We start from the raw sequence: 23809 nt of genomic DNA, 5'->3' as shown, positions 1-23809 counted from the left end.
GATTTAAGCCCTTAAAACACTCAAAACAGTTCTAAAGCCATTTTGTATGTACAAAAGGTTCCTTTAGCCTGTGACAGCAGCCTCTTAAATTTATTGTAGTACACAGAGGCAGTGCAACTTATGCAATATTTCACAGTATAAAGCTCTATTTATCTGAGGTTTGTCAACTAAAAACACTGAGATCATGAGGTTAGCAGGAAGAATTACCATTCCAAGTAGAAAAAGATCTGTTTTATTTAAAATATACACCATCTGAGCATAAATACAGTTAAATTATTTCTTTCTTTATATATTGAATTGATCGGGAATCAGCTATTCTTCAGCTAATGTTTCTTAATGGATTTGTTCTCCTTCAATTAATACCAGAAATCAGTCTGCTACTTGTGCAGAAATTCCTGCTTTGAAAATCAGTTTACAAAAAGTATTTTTCATATTTTAGACATGTTTGTTGACCAGATTAGAGTTTTAAATTCCTATTTGAAAACTACAAGCATCAAATTACATTTGGTTTCTTCAGCTTCCCCTGTCCAATCAAAGACTTAATGGTTTGAGCTGCTGCCAAAGCTATGCACACCCTTCAATATACAGCCAGGGGAGTGTCCACACACTGTGACAGCTTAACGTCCTGATTAATGAAAGTTTAAAACTATTACTTTTCCTACCAGAATTTGACTCAGACAGCAACACCTAACTTAAAGCTTTGTGCAGAATTTAGAACCTGATCAAAAGTTCCATTATCTATCTAGTAATTTTACAGATGAGTAAAGATACCTACCAAAGCATCAGAAGGTAAGGGTTTTTGTTCTCTTGGCTGTCCAAGGAGGTGAGTTTCCTGACAAGAGAGGAAAAAAAAAAGATGTTTTTACTAAATTCCAAAGAACTTCAAATAAAAACTAAAGAAAACAACATAAATAAAACTGTAATTAATAGAAACAATGCTTAAAAAAAACTTTAGATAACATTTGCAATGTTTAATTTACTAGAATTTATGGAAAAATAATATATTACAAACTATTGGTTATGAGGTTTTACAGTTGTTTAATAGGGAATAGTTTGTCCAAATTTAACTAGCTAAGCTAAGGCTTTTTAGACTAATACAAATTAAACGTTTTAAAATGAGAATTTAGGTGTCCTCATAAGTCTTTCCTACATTCTAAAATGAAACTTTCTAAGTTGTAGCCTCCCTGTTTTTATTGGTTATATTAAGATAACTTAAGTGAGATTAAAATCTTATTTGATTTATTTACCTTTGCAAATGAAGACCGTTTTAAGGGTTACACATCCTCTGCCTCTGACGAAAGCGACCTCAATTAGTCAAGTCAGAAAGTCTTTAAAAGCTTTGTGTTTATTGCTTCCAGCACGGAGCGAGGTGGTCATTAACGTACCAAAATTCTCATAAAAATTCCAAAGTTGCACTAGTGAAAAAATGCTCAACAAGGTGAAAACTAGTCACATCTTTTTCCAGAAAATTCATTAGCTATTTTAAACCATTTTTAAACAAAAGTATTTTGATTTAATGTGGCACTCAAGCAGATCCATACCATTTGGATATTTTAAACAGCATTTATATCTACTGTGAGTATATAGAGAGATACATTTAGGTTTAAACCATTTTGTTTAAAAAGAAGTTGCACCATGTTTAATATGAGCCTTTTATGCTGATCACTGTTAAACATTTCTCCCTGTTTACTACTATTTATGAAGTTTTATTATAAGATAAAGCATAAAATTAATCTCACACACACTGATTTTTCTTTCAAAAGTTTATTTAGTATCAAGCAAGGGTAAAACTTTGCTTAACACTACAGAACATTTCAAGACTTGAGTTACAAAATACCACATTATTCGCATTTGTAGTTGGCTTCCCTTTTTACGCATGTTTGCAAAGAGAAAATCTAGCAAATGGCTCAAAATAAAAGCTAAAAACTAAATTGTTGAAAACCTTTAAAATAAAAGGTTACACTTATGTTAAAAAGAATGGACTAACGTATTTAGTAAACCTAGTTTTTGTTTAACACTAGTTAATCAAAGGTTATTTTTTTGATCACCTATTTTTTCAAACACAGTTTGGAAATAACAAAGTTCCTTGTTTTACATATCTTTCTGTCCAGGTTGTTCTTTCAACAAAATGTTTTAAGTTCAGTCCATCCATTCAGATTTTTTATGCACTTTGAGTTAATAAAAAGGGATTGTTCATAGAAAAAATTACTTTGAACAGTATACAGGACTGGTGGAGATTGGATATTTCACAACATCAGACAGTACAATCAGTATCTGGCATATGGCTGGTCTCTGTAGACTCCTTTTGTTGTCCTTGCAGAAGGTGTCTTGTGCCGTGAGTTGGTCCACTCTTCTTGCCCTACAAGGAAAGAAAATATGGTCAGAGCCCTTCCAACATTCTCAGATGCTGAATGTAATTTTTCTTATCTGTGAATCAAACAGCCACATTCTGTTTACAGAAATCAAGGTGTACAAGTCTAACACTTGAAACAAGAAATCTGGGTACAGCACATCCATCTGAGCTATCCCACGGTGATTTCTCAGCACACAGGAGCAGGGAACGTGACAGGCTAATGGCAAAAATATTTACGGCTGTGGAAATTCAGCTGGACCTGCTTGTTGCAAATGCACAGAAATGTCAGCTCCTGTAGCAGACACACCAATAATTGCTATGGGATGAAATGAATGGAAGGTATGAATTATGTATAAGGAAATAAGCTGTCCTCAGAAATAAGTTTCTCTGCATCAGTGCCAATTTAGGCCTAATTCAAACACACAAACCAAGCCTCAAGTATCACTACAAACATTTGTGGTTTTTAACGTGCTAGGGCCAGTATTCCAGTTCTCTGAAGGTAAACTACATCTCCTCTGAAATGCAAGAAATAGGAGGGCAGATTAAAAAAAAAAAAACTATTAAATGGGCAAGTAACATTGGTTGTTTGAATTTTGGCTAAAAAATAAGTTTGTAAAAAAAAACTTGTGCTGCATTTAGTGTTTCATGATCCTACCACCTTTTAATGGCAATAAATATTTTTAAAAAGTAGCAAAAATTATCTTAAATGAGAGTCAGGCCCACTATGCCAGGCAGTTGCAAAAGGGAAAACACAGAATTAAATGAAGAGTATAAGGAAAAAGTACTTGGCTACACTTTAATGATGTAAACAAATCAGAGTACGATATTACATCTGCAAGAACAAAAATAAAAAAGTAGCACTAAAGAAAATCCCCAAAAGAAAACACACATTAAAACAGTGTATGTGTTTCCATACTTATTTTTGCTGAAATGCCCTGCCCTAAACAGACAGGTGCTTCAGTGAACCCAATGCAATCCAGAAACTGAAGGTAGAATCCAAATGTATGGCAGAATAAATGTAGACATCACTTTGTCTTAAAAAAAAAACCTCAAAGAACCCCTGCAATTTGAATGCTGAGGTAACTTGCTCTGACATGAGATATCTGAAATTAGATGACAAGGATCCCATATGTCAAGGGTTCAGTTTCACAATCCCTTCACAGAAGCCTCATCCTAACTGCTGTTTAATAATGTAGGTGGTAGGTGGCTGCCTGCAGAGTCCAGGCTATAAATCATACCCAGGTGGTCAGGACATTTGCCTAGGAGGTAAAAGGAACAAGTTCAAATTTGGCATAAGGTTGAAAGAATTAAACTTTCACCTCAGGCGATTTCCAGGGGCATCTGGTAACAATCTCTTGTGCTTCTTCATCACACAGAAAGCAAGATTTACATTAAAAAGAAAAAGACTGAGCCTAATAGTACGGGCAGCTGAGAGGTAGGAATTTGAAATATCCTAGCTTTTAAGCACTGTTGCAAGAACTGATGAAATGAAAAGAGAAGTCTTGGTTACAGTTTAAGGGGAATACTTGCTCTTTTTTCAAGCAGTTGATCAAATCAGCAGGATTATCTTACTGTTTCTCAGTTTTCATTTTGGTGCTGTTCAGGGCTTCAAATCCTAAAAACACTGGTATTTTTCCTACATCCTCTGGATTGTCACCTCAGTTTCTCAAAGGAAAAGTTGAGATACCACCTGGGAATCTGAATTTCCTCCCAGCAGCACGAGACAACTACCTGCTCACTAGGCAGTGTTACTTTCTGTGAGGCATCTAATGTTCTTTACATATAGTGATACGGTTATTAATCTCTAACTCTGATTTTAAGGGATATACTTAAGAAATAAAGTGTACAGCTAGTTATATGTGCAAAAACTACAGTGGCTGCAACCCATAATAATTCTTCAAAGTTTTATAGTCTTTCTCTCAACTTGAATAAATACATCACTTAATATTCTGAGTGGCTGTGCTTTGATAAATAGGAAACCAATTTTAAATGCAAAAGCAATGAAAAATCCATATTTTCAACCTTAAATATTGCAATCAATATCTCTCCCCATCAGTCTATCTACATTAAGCCGTTTCATACATTTTTCCCCCATCAATTTTGCATTACTGAAATAGTCTTAGAAATATCAGGTTTATAATGGCAAACAGTTTATTTTAATGCTGAAATAAAGATTTAAGCTATATATCTATCAACACCAACTGAAAGTGCTGGGGGACAGAGGAATTTCACATGACCTCTTCTTTTGATGAACTGTCTTTCTCCTTAAGCAAAATAATTAGTTTAAGCAGATACATTGGGCAAACTACTGCATTAGGTGCATTTATCACAACTTAGTTTAAGTCATTTTAGTTTCAAGCAGGAAGCACTTCCACATGAAGTTGAAGAAATAGACCTCCGAAAATTTCAAGTAGAGCTCTAAAGTCACTGAAGTATTCATTACTCAGAATCACATCTTTTACACAGGTTACTAACAACCCTCCAATGTTTGAGATTTGAGAGATCTGGACTGTATTTTGATTTCTAGCCAGAGACTTAACGTTTATCCCTTAATCAAAGGTGCCTTTTAAAATGCTTTATGCTTCCAACCCATAACAGATTTCTTTAATTAAACCTGTCACTACCACATTTGTATATTAAAAAAAAAGGGATCTTTACAACTGGCATATGTTTTTTTGCTTCATTACGCATTGTTTTGTCTCTATACAGAGTAACCCACTGACCTCATATCTATTAGCTACCTGAAGTACTTCCCTAACCTTTACATAATGACTCCCTGCTTGATTTCCCAGGACTGATGCATGAAAATGAATTAAAACAAAAGGACCATACAAGGCTATACCACACTCAATTAGGCCCTAATTCAGCTGGGAGCTTCAGCAGATTCCAACCTTGTACCAAGTCTCAATGCAAGCTGTGCTGCACCAGAAGCATTTGCTTTTGGCAGCCAAAAGTTCCAGGAAAAAGGTCCTCCAGCCCCATTTTTTTTCCTAAATCTCATTGAATGTGACATGGAAAGGCAGCATGCACCATGATTTAAGTTTTATTTTCTCTGCATCTTTGGTTTTAGTTTCCCATGACTGCTTTAGCTAACAGACCACAGAGGGCATTTTTCTCAATAATAAGCACATGAGGAGCTCTGTGACATCTCAGGAATCCCTGAAGTAGCCATTACCTGCTGCAGGACTAAGCCTTGCCTCACAGAAATTATCCCTTCATTATGTTTTTTTTTTTTTCCAAGAGTCTGTTGCTGCAGTGATTGAGCTGATAAAGCCACTCACCGTAGGAGTCGTAGGTGTCTTCACTCAGTCCATGGCCATAGTCGTAGTAATCTGCTCCACTGCAGGGCAGGAGGGGTGTGGAGAGAGCAGGAAAGAAAACATGAGAAGAAATAATTACACATTCTGCCTCTGAAAAGAGAGCTTGAAGGATATAGCACATGCCCTAAGAAAGGTAAGTATCCATGTGGCAGTGACAGCTGAGGTCCTGCTTGTTCATTGATTAGAAACTATATTTAATTTCATTCAGGATTTTTTTTTCATCACTTGCTACTCATCCACATTGTAAATGTGGATGTGTGAATTTCACATTTAAAATTATACTTGGGAAAGTTAAAGATCTTACAAGTGTTAATGAAAAAAATGAAGATGTAGGTACTGAACCAATTACTTTGTCTTATAAATTCCTTTTCATTACCTACTGCTACCTAGTATTTAGTTTTTATATCTTCAAAGTCACTGATAAGAATGCAATAAAGGGTAAGCTATTTGGTGATTGGAGGGTTATACAGCTGCCATGTGTGTACAAATTCCAGTGTTTTCAAAACAAGACAGCAGAACACAAATATAAAGGCTATCATTTTAACAGGAAGAAATGACAATAGGAACTATGTTTAAAGATGAAATCCGTAGTTGTTAGGATTCAAAAGTGTGGATGAATACCATAATCATGGCCTAAAACAATCCTCCTTTTCATAAAGGTTTTTCTATTTGTATTAAGACCCCTGAATGGAAACTGAGGAAGAGCCCTTATTTCACATCATTCCATTATGCTCTTGTATTTCATGCAACTCTAGCTACGTGTAGTCTTCCATACAGTTTGTAGGATATGAAAAAAAAGTGCCTAAATAGTTCTTTTCCTTTTCTTTCTAACCACAGCCAGACTCAGGGCTGACAATATTTGGAAAATACTCTATGAAATGATGCTACCAGATCAGTAGACTCTTAAACTTTTTATTTCCCTTAATGGATTTATTCTGCAAGGAAAAATCTTTTCACAGAATCACCTCCTGAGTGAGAAGGAAATCACTAAAATATGATCATTAGTAAGTAATTACTGATATTGACAAAATGTTCCTAACATTAGATTGATTGCTAACAAAATAAACACCACAGTGAAAAGAAACAATTTATAGCCTTAACATGAATTAGCAGGTGAAGTATTTATATAAAACAAACAACACATCACAATTACTTCTGAACTGACAAAAGTATTTGTTGTGCTTGAGTTTGTTTGTGTTTATTTTTGTTTTTTTTTTTTTTTGTTGTTTTTGTTTGTTTGGGTGTTTTTTTTTGTTTGTTTGGGTTTTTTCTTGTTTTTTTACTTTAAATGAAACATTTTAAACTCCTCAAGGCCAGGAAATATTTTTTATTGCTGGTATAATGCTTCCTAAACAAAAAATTTAACCAACTGCACTTTGAAGACCCATAAAGAATTATCCCTACAAAGCCTTTTCTCTGTGGTTTCTCAGGTGTTGAGGACCCCAGAATAAGGGTAAAGTTTGAATAAGAAGTATTTTTTTCCCTGCAGCGGCCAGTAATAAAAGTCTTTATTCTGACAATGAACTGAAAACTGACATTCACCATTCTTCCACACAGAGCTTATTTATTTTAAGACTGTGATCGAGTTTAGAAGTCTAAAGCAGCTGAGCTCCATCCCTGTATCTGTCAATCCTGTCAGAATGACTTTGTGGAGTCGCATTTCATAGATCTAATACATCTATTAAACAAAAAAATGAGTCACTTTACAGCAGACAAAGTGCAAAACAAATAAACATCAGAAAGGAAGGAACCTTTCACTTATATTGAAAGTATATATACAACTCATCTTTATTAACAGACAAACCCTTCAAAATTAATAATATGTCTGAAAAGCACAAGGTACAATGGGAAGGAAACTTGCCCAGTGCAATTGGGTACCCAATGCAATTGCCCAGTACTCCCTGCTCTACTTCATTCATGTTCTATGAATAATGCCAACATTCTCCAGTCAACTCTGTGTTAAGCAAACTCAAAGCTTCAGATGAGAAAACCTCAAGAGCCAAAGAAAAGGGTACCTACAGATGGTTGTAAGGAGGTCTGGGTGAAAAAAAAAAAAAAAAAAGACAATTTTTTCATTTGTTAAGGAGTCTGAATATGCCATGGTGTTCACAGCTAAGACTGATGCTAATGGGTTTTTTGAGTTCTTTTAGAAATACAGAAAATTCTAGTACTGTGTATGAACTTACAGCTTATAGAATTGTATTTTGTTTCAAAGCAACTGCCTGCAAAAAGCAACTTATTCAAAGCACCCTAAAGCAATACTAAACTTCTAAATTGTACATTTTAACACATTAACTGAGATAACTGAGATTGTTGAGGTCATTTCTGCTGCTAAGACTTCAGTAGCTACATTAAATAATTCTTCCTGTGGACAGAAGATACACATTTTTGCTTTAAAATAATCCTTTACATTTAGACACTTTTAATATATATTCTCTGACATCTTAGCAGTCTGACTGAAGAATATTAAGCTTTTTATTTCCCTTAATGGATTTATTCTGCAAGGAAAGGCCTTTTCACAGAAAGGCTTGGGTTGGAAGGGACCATAAACATCACCTAATTCCATGGGCAGGGACACCTCCCACTAACCAGGTAGGTCAGGCTGCTCTTCTTCCTTTCATTTTGTCTCATAGAAAAGTAAAAAAAAAATCCACAAACTCAGTTAATTTTCTTCTTTATCTCATGTGAGTCCCTATTTCCAAAAAAAGGAAAGGAGAAAGCATGACATGGATTCTTCCCTTTTGAACCCAACAAGACTAGACATGGACTATGCTTGGAGTTCTTTTGTTTTCCTATGTGAATTGTCTTCATGAAACCACCTTCTTTATTTTCCTTATTTTCTATGCATCTACTTTTTTAGAAAAATAACTGGATTACATGCTATATCCAGCATCTTCCTAACCATCAAGTAAATGGTACAAGTGCAATTAACACTGGAGTATCAGCTGTGTGTATACACAGACCTTTTGCTTATATCCCCTCTTTTTAACTTCTTTTGTATTCCCATTCCAGCATAATAGCTTTGGGCTGACAAGAGAGAAGACAGAGATGGCAAAGAAAAATTGCTTTGATTTTCCATGTCAGCATAAAAACTTGAAACCACTTAATGCTATGGAAGGATTAGACAACAACAATAAATTTAAGTACATTGTTTCTAATTGCTGAGGGCTGGGCAGTAATCCTACAATATTCAGAGGAACTGTGAAATGAGGCTTAAATAGTGGAAGTAAGGCCAGGGGAAGAGCCTGTTTTCTGAGTTAAGAGGAAAAGCTTCAGACAAAAAGGAGAAAGCTCAGATTCTAGCACAGCAGCGCTGATGAAGCAGAAATGCTTCTCTATGGCTTTATTTACTAAACTAGAGGACTGGGAAGCTTCCTGCCATTGCTCTGGAATCACTATGAGAAGTATCTTAAAATACTTTAGTTTAGAGGTATTCAACATAAGCCTTCAAAGGCCCTAGGAAAAATGACCTTGATTTCTCAGGCTTTTCTATTAAGCTGATTTGTTTCTGAAAATATCTTGATGAACCATAATAGAACAAATGTTTACAAAAAACAAATAGAAATGACTGCTCTAGACATGATGGTGAAGCCTTCAGGAACTTTACCTTTTTTACTTTATTAACTATTAGGTTATTCTTCCTAGAGACATTGGGATATTCTCCTAGGACAGATATCAACAGTAGTTTAAACCCAACTCTCATGGGTCCCTCAGTACAAGACAGACATTGAGGCATCAGAGTTGTGTCCAGAGAAGGACAGCAGAGCTGGGAAGGGTCTGGAAAGTCAGTCCTGTGAGGAGCAGCTGAGGGAGATGGGTGTGTTTAGCTATAAGCCTGGAGAAAAGGAGGCTCAAGGGAGACCTTATTGCTCCTGAAAGGAGATTGTTTCCTGGGGGGGGGTCGGTCTCTTCTCCCAGGCAACTAGAGACAGGATGAGAGGAAATGTGCCAGAGAGATTCAGGTTGGACAGCAGTTAGAATTTCTTCACTGAAAGGGTGATCAAGCATTGCAATGAACTGCTGAGGGAGGTGGTAGAGCCACCATCCATGGAAGTGTTCAGAAATGTCTGGATGTGGCACTGAGTGCTGTGGTTTAGTTGACATGGTGGTGTTTAGTCAAAGATTGGACTCGTCTTGGGAGGTCTTTTCCAACCTTAATGATCCTGTGATTCCATATCAAAAGAGGTCACTTGGCTATTTTTGGGACAAGCCTAAAACAGGCAGATCAAACACATAGTTCAAGTGTACTTCCAAAAATGCACAAAAGTAGTAAAAATATATTGCACTTAATTCATGTGACTGCCACAGCTCTTTACATTTGATATAGGCATCTTTTAGAACAGGCACTATGACATTTCTGTGTTTGAAACAGAAGCAGTGGGGCAGGGAGGCTGCTTGCTAAGGGAAGATTAAAAGGTCTCTGACTGAAAGCTCCTAGTTTACTGGAAAATCCCAGACTTAAGCATTGACAAGCCCGGTATAAGCACCGAGTGATCTGAAACTGCCTTTGGCTTCTGATGAAAAACGGCCTTGGCCAACAGTTCAGCTTCCAGTAATGCTTATTAGGGAAAAGTCCAAAATTTCAGTTTTTTCACATGAGTATCAGAAATAATTTTGATCCCTTTAGGCAGAAACCAGGGCAATTTCAGAAAGTGACAATAAAACCCTTGCAAACACCAAGGTTTCCTTTTGTGCCAAGGGAAGCTCCAAGCACCACCCTTTGTGCTTCCACCCAGAGTTGCACAGAACAACAAAACAGAAAAAGCAAATGAGGATCTCTCTAGCAACAGTTCTTATATGATAGACCCGGACTGATATGATCACATCTGAAGAGAACTCTTCCATAAGGATAAGCCTCTTTCCATCATTCCTGTCAGATCTTCATGCTCAGCTACTTCTGATAGCAAAAAGCATCTGTCAACAGCAAACAGGAGAATGTCCAAGACAACAATCACTGCAGTGAAGCTTCTCATAACTCTGTAATGTCTTGAACATTGAGCAGCTGTTCTCAAATGCTTCTGTGGATCACTAGAACACCCTATTCTGGAACCCAGCTTACAGCAGGACAGCAGAAATCCAAAATATCAAGAGGAGACCCACATCTTTTCTTACATCCTGTAGATAAATTTTTAGTTAATCCCCAGTTCTGCTGCTTCTTAGTAGAGATTTCTTTACTACATACTTTTATCCCTGCAGCTCAGTTTGTCTGTCAAACAGGTAATGACCTCAGAAAACAACTGAGACCCCTATGTGAATGCTTTATAAAATACAGAAAAATGACACAATCTTCCTTGAATTATAGCCTATTGTACTCTCAAATGGATCATACAAACAGCAGATCTGTTACCTGTAATCCTAAAAGGTGACCAGAGTGCCCTCTCAATGACCCCTTAGCTATCACTATTTAGGAATTACTTTTTGTCAGAAATGAGAAATTTCACTTCTGAATAGTGAAACATCCTCAGAGGCATCTGCATTCTGGTACTACCTACAAGGCACAGACCTATCTAGGTTATTTCTAGCAGAACTCTACAGAGTTGCCTAGGGCAGCTTTACCATCTGAAATGTCCAATTATTGCTGTCTCAACAAGATTAATCTTTCCCTGCTACATTCTCATGTGCCACCTCTCAAGAGAGGAATGGAAAATGGGAATTAAAAGAGGTGACTGAAGTGTGTGGTACAAATAAGCAGCAGCTATAGCTTTACCTTGAAACTATGAAGAGAACAAAGCAACAAAACATCCCTCAACATGAGAAATGCTTACCATATTAATGTCAAAAATCCACTACATTAAATAAGAAAGTACCAGCAGAAAGACTAAAACTCAGGTTGCATAAATTCAGCATTTTGGTTTGGCTGGTAAATTAGAACCCAGCACCTCATCTGTCTGCTTTGCAAAGCGGGTTGTCAACTGCTATGGTAGGAAGCTAAACTTGAACTCTTTAACTATCCAGGTATGTACCACTCATATTTCAGCTACTAAATGGAAAAAAAAGACATGACACAACATTGACATCAGAAAAAGATGTTTTCTTCCCTCTCTCTCCAAACAGACAAGATTATTCTGGGCAGTGGAAGCAGCAGAGAACAATGACGATCTGAGAGATAGCAGTTAAAAAAAACCTTAGACTATTCACTGCAATACTGGAAAGATCTGGGGTATTAGTCCAGCTAATTCTAATTGCTCCAGCCAAGTTCAGTGCATGTTGGTGTCAGACATCCAAAATGATGTCACTTGTCAACAGACTGGAGTACAAGACAACACCGCCTTTAACACACTGTCCTCAAAAAGTGCACAGGTGATTTGTCACCACTCCATCAGCACAAATACTGCTCCAGAAGATACACATCATACCTTCTTATACTTCTAATTTACTGATGGAACAGTACAACTTTCAACACTTTTCTAAAAAATTGGGGCCTTACAAGTTGGAACTGAAGAACATTTGAGAGAAAAGGTATCATTCCATCCTGGTTTTATATAATACAAAAATAATGAAAGTGCCTTCAAGGAATACATTTGGTAAAAGAAATCAGGTTTAATTGTTTTCAGGGCTGCATAATCATATCCTTTACCATATTCAAGATCTTTCCAGTACTTCCCTAATATCCTTTGCACCTTGCCTCTCCAAGTACAGCAAGGCAGGACTCTTCCTCCTAAGGACAATTCAATCCATTTAAGTGCAAAGAGTAATTTCCTGGCCTTGTGTGAGCTCCACTGCTTCGATCCATACTCATGTTTCAGGTGCTTTACATACAGCACTCATGATACAATTACACCTAGATAAATGTGGTTATGATGGTTAGTAATACATTATTTTTCACCATCTATACCTGACTTATATCAAAATTGTGCTTAAAAGCACAATTTACTGCCCTCAATACTTCTACTGAAATAAAATACAAGGACAAACAATTAAGACCATTATAAAGCTTTCCTGCAAGCATCTCCCATTTTTAAGTTTCCCAATTAAGTAGGCATTTCCTTACCAACAGAAAGAAGGAAGATTTTTCTTCCCTTGAAAAGCAAACTGAATACAACAGGTACTCAGAAAACTGCAACTTTCAATTACTGCTAGTAAGCAGCCAAAGTGTGTTGACTGTCAACCAGCAAAACAGTGTCAAATCTTCATCTACAAAAACATGTTCTGTGATAAAAATATGTTCTGAGCTGATGCAGCCAGATTTCTCATTCAGCTAATAGGCACTGGCTTCCAAGTGTGAGTTTCCAGTGAAGTTCCTTCTTCAACCCACACCAGGGAAAAAAGAAAGTCTTCCCTATATAGAGCTATATGTCATTCTCTAGTCTACAAATGTAAATTTAAGATGTCCTTTCTGTAGTCTGGAGAGAATATGTAGTCTCTTTTCTTTATCTTTGTATCTCTTAATCAAACTGCTGGAAAGTTAATTACAATGTGAGATGTTTGAGAAGTCTTTTCTAAATGAATAACTTTAATTTGTAAGATTGATTATCTGTGTTCTGTCTCCAAAGCCCATATATCCAGCACATTTCTACAGCATCCTGCTGATGCCTGGCAACTGGGTATTCTCCCTTTCTCTTTGTCACCTCCATCCTCCAAGCTTAAAGAACCTTATTTTTAAAACAAACTGTAATTAATTTGAAGCCTTCCTTTAATTAACATTTTTTTTAAACTATGACTGATTCTACTAGTTACACTAACAGGTAGAACACAGAACTTCAAGTTTAAAAAAATATTCCTTGTAAATGATTTTTTGTCCTATTTTGGACTTGGAAGATCCACTTTGACCTTTCCCTTCCTCATGTTTTAACTTCTGTAATCAGTCAAGGAAAAAAATTCAAAATCCTACCAACTACTAATCCTCTTTAATTGTATTGTGGAATTCAACCACCAAGTTTAAGATGCTGTAAAATCACCGAAGCAAAATTAAACCAAGTATGCAAAATTAATTAGTTTTATGAAATAATGACTTTTCTTGATTCCTCAATACTTGTAATTTGATGTTACTGCTTTTTTTTTTACTACTGTAACACCTGCAAATTAGTTTTTCTAGTAGTTTTCTAAATTTATTTTCAAATGCATTTTTACTTGTTTCTTAAATAAGGAGGCACAGACACATTTAAGAGCAAAATCAGGAAGAAAACCAAATTAATTTTATTATAATTAGTACAGATGAAGAGTAATCCTAACATTTATTAAACAGTGAAGTCATCTACCAAAATCACCACGAGAATTCAAAAAACCTTTTCCAGTTTTATGACTGCACCATGAGATATGCTTGTGCTTCTTCCATGACTACAGCTGAATCATCTTAGTCATATTCCTTTTTACTGACATTTCAGACCAGATTTCTGTAAGTGAATTAAAAAATTAAAATACACAATTCACAACTAAAACTATCTATGCTACTGAGGCACTTCTGAATAGTTTACCTTGTCACATCTTAACATGTAATTAAAAGAAAAACATCTGACTAAACCTGAAAAATTAGATTTGAAAAACTGCTGTAATAAGCTCTTTCAATAATATAAGTGCAAAAATTAAGCAGGAAACCACATCCCAGGATTTTTATTCAAAAGCTACATTAGCTTATTTATGCTAATGCTTTAAGGCTTTATTTTGCAGAATTATAACCTCTAGAACACTCTGGTACATACTAGATGTTCATAAACAACAGCAACACAAAATGCCAACCCTTTGCACAATCCCCAGAAATCAAACTCCTGCAGACTGATTTGATTTATAAGTCAAAGCATGAAATATAAACAGCTACAAGCATTAAAATTGAGAGAATTACATCTTGGAAACTACAGTAACAGACACTCATTTGCATATAATGCATATTTATACATCCTGGAAATGCATGATTGCTGACAAACTCAACAATGTAAATTTAAAACACTGAGCATCACAAACAAACTGTTAGCAATTAACTTTCAAATACCAATAGCAACATCTCCATAAGCCAATTTCAAATCCATATGCTCAGCTCTTCACGAAAATCCTCCTATTAAACAGGAATGTCATCATCTTTTGTGTGACTACTAAGCATAGTTTCAAAAAACACCTGAATATTTGAGCTCCTAGTGGGAAATGAGGAGGGTATTTCCAAGAGCTACATACCAGGAATCAGCTTCTCTTGTAACTAAAGTGCCTCTGTAATAATATAAAAAGCAGTACTTAGAGATTTGAAGGATTTTAGCAAATCAATTTAGTTGTATTCTTCAAGCATCAGTTGAACAATGGCCACTGCTGGATTTCAAGGTGTTTTTCTAAGTCCTTTTCAACCCAACATCTGGATTCTCCATTGTTAGGTAACTACCATAAGCTACCAAACACAGAATTCCTCAAACCTTTCACACCACGGGGTTTTTCAGCATAGTCTTCCCTATTATAAAGACATTTTTTGTCTTGAATCAGTCACTTTTGAAATAAATGGTAAATAAGGTAATGATAAAGGAGGCTCAGGGGGAACCTTATCACTCCCTACAACTACCTGAAAGGAGGCTGTGGAAAGGTCTTCTGCCATGTGAGAAACACTGGATATTGGGAAAAATTCCTTCACTGAAAGAGTGGTCAGGCACTGAAACAGGCTGCCCAAGAAACAGTGAAAATCTTAAAAGAAATGTTGCTGTGGCACCTGGGACATGGTTCAGTGCTGAACATGGTGGTGGCAGGGTTAACAATTTTATTTATTCTTGGAGGTCTTTTCCAACCTGAAACACCATGTTTTTAACATACCTAGGACTTACCACAGGGGAAATTATGTTTTTATGCCTTGAAGTAAAAGATCTAACAAAGTTGCAGCGTGTAACTCTTACTTCCCAACACATCAACAATAACCACAGAATGATTTAGTGGCACTGAATAAACTTAGGTATACTAAAAAGAATTCGCCAGTTCCCTCAGCTCAGATTAGGTTAACTGTGTGGCTCCAAGGCTCACAAGCAACTTGCAGGGATTTGAATTTATCACATTTTGGTATGATTGGAAGTGATAGTAATTATTGTTAGATATGCACAAAGAGCAGTTGAGAAACACTATTTAAGCCAATGGCAAAATGGTTGTTGCCAAGAGAAATCTATAGCACTATTAGGTAAATGTGGAAACCCCAGAAGAATGCAGAAATCTGTAAACAAATCAAGCAATTTCTCCAAGTCTGAATTTTCCCCCTTTTATGTGTGTGTTTAGATTAAATTCTGCAACAGAGTGAAGGTGAGATCACCTTGACTGAAGATTTAGAATACTTTCTAAATTATGAATTATAATTAAACACAAAATGACATTACTATATAAATGACTCATTCTTGTCCCTCACCAGACCCTGGCACACAGCTACACAGAGTGTCTTATAGTTTAGGCTTCTGATCTCTGTTGTAGGCTGAAAATAAATCTAGAAAGACCTTTTCTTGTTTTCCTAGGAAAAGTATCCCATTTTAAATGCTAGCAGACAAGCCTAATGAAGTTCTTTGACACTTCTGAGTGCATGAAGCAGACAGATGGGGTTTGTCCACATTCTTTTTTGCACTACAGTAACTGTATTAGCCATCCTCTCTCGATGGTAAACCTAAAAGCACACAGTAAACCCTCTAATGCTACTGGAGAAGTAAGAAACCCAGCCCCCCTTTTTCAGCAACCTTGCCACATAATCTGGATTTCAGCACCAAACCTCGTTCCCTGGCATGTTAACTCTCTGCAGCATCTGTCACCGCTATGAATGGTTGATCATAAGTACCTCTGTAGTCATCTCAATGCCATTAAGCAGATGGCAGCGCTAAATCCAAATGATGTAGTACATCTCCCTGGTGGACTTTGTTTCCATACACCACCATTATTCTGAAATTCCTCAGTGATAAATCTTATGTATTCTAGAGAACATTAAACAGTGAGCTGACAGAGACAATTGATTTATTAGCATCCATCTCCCTTTGCCTCACATTTCCTCATTGTCCTCACAAACACTTGTGCAGATCATGTATGGAGTCACTAAGGGACCAAAAGCACTTTGGCTCAATTTGAAGCCTATTTTGGAGATTTAAAATAACTAGATTTTTTTCATGCTGAAAATATTTAAACTACAGTTTTAAATGAAGATTCAACTAAATCCTCTTGATTCCTCCATAACACTGTGAAGTGAATTTTCATAATAAAATTGGTCTACCATTAACACCAGACTATTAAAGCACCCACTACTTTCTGCAATAAATCCAAGTAAATAACTACAATTCTAGACAGGCTTGGGAAGTCCTTTAAGAGTGAGCTAAGTTGTATAAGGATGCATACATGCTGGTGACAAGCCTACATGTGTCTGACATAGGCAAATATCAATACCAGGAGTCACGAGTTTGGCTTTCACAACTGTAATTCACATTTTACCCTAAGATCTTGACAAGGCTTTTGGCACACAACTGCACATGTGAAATTAATAAATATGTACATAGGAGAAATTTTATGAAGGAATTCCTGACTACATAACATGCCCTTGACTGCATATCATGTAACCCTAAAGACTCATTGCATATTGGGGCATGAAGTGATAGGAGAAGAGGATATGGCTTTAAACTAAAAGAGGATAGATTTAGATTAGATATTATAAAGAAATTCTTTACTGTGAGAGTGGTGAGGCATTGGCAGAGGCTCTCTGGAGAATGTGTGAATCCTCCATCCCTAAAAGTGTTCAAGACCAGGTTTGATGGAGCTTGGAGCACCTTGGTCTATTGGAAGTTGTTCCTGCCCATGGCAGGGGGTTGGAACTAAAAGATCTTTGAGGTCCTTTCCTACCTAAACTATTCTATGATTCTATGAAGCATTTGCTACCCTCTGATTTTCAAAAATGGCATTAAAAAAAAAATTTAGATTGTTTTGTTTTTTTATAACAAGACTAAACAATCCAGTTGATTAAACATCCCAATTTATACTGAAAAAATTATCTAACAATCCCTCTGCAAAAAACTATACATGTAATTTAATCTTCTAAAAATCAATTAGATATCTAGTAAAGCACAATACAGCTTCAAGGGATATTTAAAGTCTTTTCAACCATAAAAAATAATTCTGTTAAAGGATATCCTGAAGCGCTGTTTGGGGCTTTGTTCCATGAACAAGGAATAGTGGATAACAAAATGTTCTAAATGAAAGCAACATTTTTTTAATAGGATTACAGGGCATTAAGATAGATGAGAACTCAGAAAATTCCCACGTTTCTCTCTCTTGTTAGTGCTGTGTAAGGTTTTAACTCAAACTTCAGATTGCCAAGCACAAGGAAGGATTCACACCATGTCAAATAAAATACCATTAAAATTCTAACCACTCATGATTTGGTGTCAGCAAGCAGAACATAGAATGGAATAATTTATTTGCAGAACAAACAAAGTCTCAACTACCTTAATGCACACAAAAATACAGTTTCCTATTCTTCGTATCTAAACATGTTACTCATCCTAATCCAACTCAGATTTGGCCATTTATTGTCCTGATTAAAAGAGCAATAAAGGAGAGTCACACTGTGTGGTGCTGAAAACTGAATCTGGAGAATGCACTCCTGTGCACCTCCAGTAAAAGATTTGCTGTCATGCAACCACTTAGAGATCTCCAAAACTCCTAAAGAGATTTTAGTTTCTATTGCAAGTTCCTATCTTTAACAGAGGAATCACTAAATAAGCCAAATATTTAAAACAAAAATGAAAATTTTAGCTGTTTCTGCCATATCACATACCATCATTGTACACTTGTGAGCATTAAGCCCTGTTCCTACACTCAAACTTGGTCACGTACTAAAAACTACTGCACATAATTTAATGAGACAACTCATTTTCAGTTTACTAGCTACTGCTCAGACTTCCTCTTTAATACACAGTATCACTAATATTGCAGTATTTCTACAGGAATCAGTAGCAGAAGACATACTAGAAATACTATTACTTCAAGATTACTATTTTAGAAAAGGAAAGAGTAAGTTATTTCCACATGCTGGTCACCAAATGATACATTTAAAACACATCACTGCTCTCCATGTGCAAATGCAGTTTCTTTCTTGCAGTTTTATGAGGGCAAAAGTTAAGAATAAATAAGGCTAAACTATGAAAACAATGCACTTTGCCCTAATTTCCTTCATAGCAAGGGCATTATAATGCTCCTGAATATGATAAGTATCTCATTGTGGTTACAGAATGATATTTTGCAATATGGGCTACTACTTGATATTCAGACTAAAGACAGGTATGCTGGTCTAGGTAGGTCACATGGCTGTTTATAGTTATTACTTTTTGCCTGCCAATACCATCCTAAAAATCTTTCTGCCAAGCCAGAAAATATGCCAGAAAATGAGTGCTGATATCCTGTGAGAAACATGCAAGTGAATAATTTTCTTTTCTTTTTCTACAGAGTACTTAAGAAAATTAGGGGGAAAAAGTAAAATAATCATTAAGAAGGTAACAAATTCATTAAAATTTAACAATATATGTATTGTGAAACTGCAAGTAAAATAAAAAGTAAAGCAATCATTTTATGAAATATCTCCTCCTAGACAGCTAAGCATGTGCAAATGTATCTAAGAATATTATACATATTCTTATGTATTAATCCTTTACAAGAGCTATTTCATTCCTGGGGAGATTTGCTTTTTTCCTAATTTTAGTTCAAAGGAAGAAAATCTCAGTGAAAACCTTCTCAATGTGGGGGAAAAAAAAAATCAAATCTAAATAATGTTTAATTTTGGCTCAGGCAAATGACTTTGTAATGAAGTCCAAATGTTTGTGTACAATAAACCCATTTACCAACACCACAAGCAAGAAGGAAGAACAGAATTGCCAACATAAAAGTTGAGGACTTCTTTGACAATTGTCTTTTGGGGAAAAAAAAATCCATTACCAGCAACTGTTCTCGAAATGTTACATTCTATAGAGTCTCATATTTTGAAGGTTCTACACTGCAGATTTCTTAAGTTATATTTTTATCAAGCTTAGAGGCTGTAGGAGCCAAGTATCAGACACAAAGGTAATTTCATTATTTTAGTTCTCAACAATAATGACACTTGAACTTTCCACTATGCTTTTTCACACTGACTAAGTTTGTTGAGCACAGAAAAATATTCATTTACACAACAAAATGAAGCTGGGTGTGACAACACTACAGCAGAGCAGGTGCCAGGTGTAAACAGCTTTGTTCTCAACTTTGCTGTGAACAGTTCTGTACTATTTCAGATAAAGCTGCATTGTAGATCTTACATATTTAGCAGAAGGTAGAACAAATCTGCTTCAAATACACTACTAATTCATTACAAGAGATTTATCAACAGAAACCTCAGTAACCCTACCTCAGAGACAAGTAGTAACTTGCCATAAAATTTTGAGACATTGTCAAAGATATTAAAACATCTACTATTGAGCAAATTATGAATGCTTGATCCAAGAGAAAAAGAATGAAAATAAAATACAACTCAGTAAAAGGTGGACAGAAGTTCTGTTTCCAGAAGTGGAGATGATCATCCAAGCTGCTACATTTGTAATGGCATTTTTGCCATGAAGTTCAAACCACATAAAAGAAGTAGTTTGTACTTCACAGCATGTTTCCAATTGCTGGGTCACATTGTTATTCATGAAGTTGCTAAATAGTGACTCCTTTAGGAAAGCAAAATTAAAAAAAAAAATCAAAAGTGCTTAAAAATACTGCTGAAAATTAAGTTGGAGAAGGAAAACAAATGGCAAGAGATTCAAATTTGCCACAAGGAGTTCCACAGAGGAGAAAACAAACTGACAGGTGTATTTTTCTTACAGTAAAATACAGGTTAAATATTTGAATATAACTCTGTAAAAGTAGTAAGAAAATTCAATCAGTTGTGTTTCAGAAAATTTAATACATTCTATAAAGTTGTCTTTTTTCTCCTCTCCCTTCCTTACCCACTCCTCCCTCCCACAACAAATCTGAGCTAAATTTCCCTGAATTTCTTGAACTTTTGAAAACTTTGATTTAGTTTTAGTGATGGCAAATCCTATTACAAGTTCTCAGTTCTGTTTCTTTTCAGCCTCTCAGAAATTTAACTTTTATACTTATGTGATATTAAAGACAAGTAACCTGCAGGTTATTTCTAAAATCCTCTCATAAAATTTTTGCTGTCTAAGATGAAATTGAAAAACTCTAAGTAAAATTAACTGGCCAACAACAGAATTTTTCAATTGCAGTTACAGTTGATTTGGAGGCTTACCTTTGTGCTTGAGTGCTATAGCTGTTATCATAGGAATCATAGCTTTGTTCATCATAAGCAGCTCCATAGCCATCATCATATTCCTGAAATGACACAAAAAGATGCAATATTAACTTCAAGCACACTCCACCAACAGAGCAGTAGCCCAGTTCCACGTGTGAAAGACAACACTCTCCTGAAATGTAGGTATGTGCACCATGAAGTGGCAAAATCTTGAGATTACTTCTACCTATACATCTTAGGCCATAATTTCTTTGAAGGTATTTTAAGCTATTGGCAATGTGCTTTGGAAAGATTTTTTTTTCATTAACACTGGCTTGTGCAGATGACAGTACCAGCATTTCATGTCTCCATGTTCTTGAGTTTGAGTGAGCTACTGATCTTCAAGAAAGCTCTGAGAAGCATCTCAGGAATCAAAACATCTGAATAAATATTGTACTTAGGTAGCTGAAATATTTCTGGACAATAAATTCAATTCTATGTAACTCTGGATAGGAAAGAACTTCTCTAGAGGTAAGGCTAGCAAGAATGATAGTTTTACTACTCTGAATGACCTCTGAGTAGCACTCTTCAACTTGTAGGAGTTTAGCACTAACAAGAAGCTGTAAGTAAGACTTCTGACTTCTCTCCACATTATTCACACTATTTAAGTATACATTGTAACACTTCTCAAAACAGTGTTGCATTTGAACACCAATTTCAAGAAACTACTAACCTCAGCCATATAGAAGTCTAGGATAAAAACAAGTGACAGTGATTATGTGTTTTCACAGAGAAGGATGAGCTATACAAATCTGAAGAACTGGCAACAATTTAATGTTTTGTCCAATAATACACCTAAGTGAGCTAAACACGGGAAAAGTAGAAATGGCATATCTACTGCACTGATTCCTAAGATATCGTAATATCTAAATCCTGTCTAAATATGCCAAAGATCTCAATGGATATTTAGGAGTATGTTGCTAGATGAGAATCACCTAATGAGAAGATACTTTAAAGGCTGGGGGAATCAACCTTCATATATGTGTGTGTGTGTGTATACATATATATATATATATTAAAAAATTGCCTTTTCTGAATAAGTGTACATCCAGTCCTAGCAATTAAAGGATAAAATCTCATGAAAGAACCAATATTTTCACAAATGGAATTTCTAATAATCTTTCAAGGGTGACAGAAAACAAAACCAACCATCAGTATCAATCAATTTAGATAGGAACAACAAATGATGGATTGTCCAACTCCAGTAGAAAACATCTCCAATGATGGGAATCTGACAGCTTGCTATAGCAGAAGGCAGTGACATCCTTAAAACAACTGACAGAAAACCTAATTTCCTATGAGTTTTTAGCAAGTTTTCCAGTCATTTGAAATTGCTTCTATGGAAAACAGGCAACCTGCCTATCAATAGGGCTTCACCACTGCTAGATCAGTGCACATGAATGTTTCCCAGCAGTGATTAGGAGAAGGGTGTCTATGAACATTTGCCAGCACAGTTGAGTGAGTTTATTCATTGGTTTGGAAGAAGAAACTAGGATTCTTTCAACTGTCAGTTGCATGGAGATCCATGAATAAATAGTCACTCATAAAAGGAAATGCATTTTCTCTTTCAGTAATTCACTGTCCAGAAACTAAAAATTAAAATGGACTCTTATGATTTTCTTGCCCATCAGATAAGGGTTTTGTTGATAAGCCACAGACTAAACCCCAACCCCACTGCCTCCTGGCAGTTATTCCAAACAGGCATTTTATTACTTATTGATGCAATACACAGGCATCTGTTAACAATGCAAACCCTGACCAACAGCAGAAGCTGCCTGAGCCAATTTCTTTGCTCTGTTCCAGAATATTTACATGACATTTGGTCTCCTCTCATAGACTCTCCCAGCTGTGAATTAGCCATCACTAGAGTGGCTTCCAAGCTTCAAACTGGGCACATCCAGCAGTGGCAACAAATGAAAGCAGAGGACTGAAACTAACCTTTTAATGTGTTAGGAAAGCTTTGCCCCTAAGGAGTCACTAGAGACCTCTTGAGCAATCAGTCCTCTCATTCAAATTTATGTTAACTGTTTCACTGAAAAAATAGGTAATGAAAGAAAGATGGTAAGAGACTGAAGTTATGGTGTTCCTATGACTTCTTGAAAACATAGGAACAAATAAATTTGAAAAAAGATCCTTCATAAGATGTTCAGCAGAACAAAAGGAAAATTTGGGGGAGGTCCATTCTGTATCAGACTGAACTACTTATTTTATTAGCACTTATCTTCCAGAGAATTTTTGCCCAGGATTCATCACTGAATGTGTTCACCACTCCATGTGTTAGTATGTCGACAACTGCTGAAATTAAGCCCTGTGTTACGATATTGTTGATGGTGGTTCTTAGAAACCTTGTATGGAAAGATATCTGGTTTATGGTTTGTATGTGGGACTCCTGTCAGAATTAAAACTGTCAACCTGGGCTTCTGAGATTACTATAATCTACTTAAATAGATCAATTATCTTTTATTGATGTATTTCAGAGAATCACTGAATGGTTTGGATTGGAAGGGACCTTAATGATCATCTTGTTCCATCCCCTGTCATGGACAGGGACACCTTCCATGTGTCCAGACTAGACCAGGTTGCTCAGAGTCCCACCCAACCTGGCCTTGAACACTTCCAGGGATAGGACAGCCACAACTTCCCTGGGCAGTCTGTGCCAGAGCGTCACCACCCACACAGGAAATTTCCCCTAATATTTACAGTTATAAACCTCAAAGTTTACACTAAAAGCAAGATAAATACGTGCAGCATGCTCCAAAAATAAAAAGGGTTTGCTCTCAATAGCTTGTTCTGTTAAGAAATAAGAGATTCAAATTCCAAAATATGTGTTTGCTCTGCACAATTCCTTTGAAGTAGCAATTAGGCAGGAGCAGCTGAAGTATGTGTCAGAGCTTTCCTTGAACTAGGTCT

The 23809-nt window shown here is 36.0% G+C and overlaps 1 protein-coding gene across 2 annotated transcripts in view; it reads right to left on the bottom strand.

Moving 5' to 3' along the window:
* Positions 1-23809, bottom strand: part of KHDRBS3 (KH RNA binding domain containing, signal transduction associated 3) — an 89368-nt gene that overhangs the window by 1997 nt on the left and 63562 nt on the right. The window contains exons 7-10 of one of the 2 annotated variants that reach the window (XR_008433190.1): positions 20858-20940; positions 5635-5693; positions 2210-2359; positions 776-832 (exon numbers count right to left, since the gene is read on the bottom strand). Coding sequence is in view for 1 of the 2 variants with exons in the window: in XM_053954586.1 (XP_053810561.1) it covers positions 2268-2359; positions 5635-5693; positions 20858-20940 (234 nt within the window). In the remaining variant the exon portion in view is untranslated. Of the gene's footprint in view, positions 1-775; positions 833-1326; positions 2360-5634; positions 5694-20857; positions 20941-23809 lie in introns of those variants that run through there. The other variant, XM_053954586.1, reaches the window with a different exon arrangement.

Source organism: Vidua chalybeata, chromosome 1, assembly GCF_026979565.1.
Source record: "Vidua chalybeata isolate OUT-0048 chromosome 1, bVidCha1 merged haplotype, whole genome shotgun sequence".
Lineage (NCBI taxonomy): Eukaryota > Metazoa > Chordata > Aves > Passeriformes > Viduidae > Vidua > Vidua chalybeata.
This window is presented reverse-complemented; position numbering and strand designations above follow the sequence as displayed.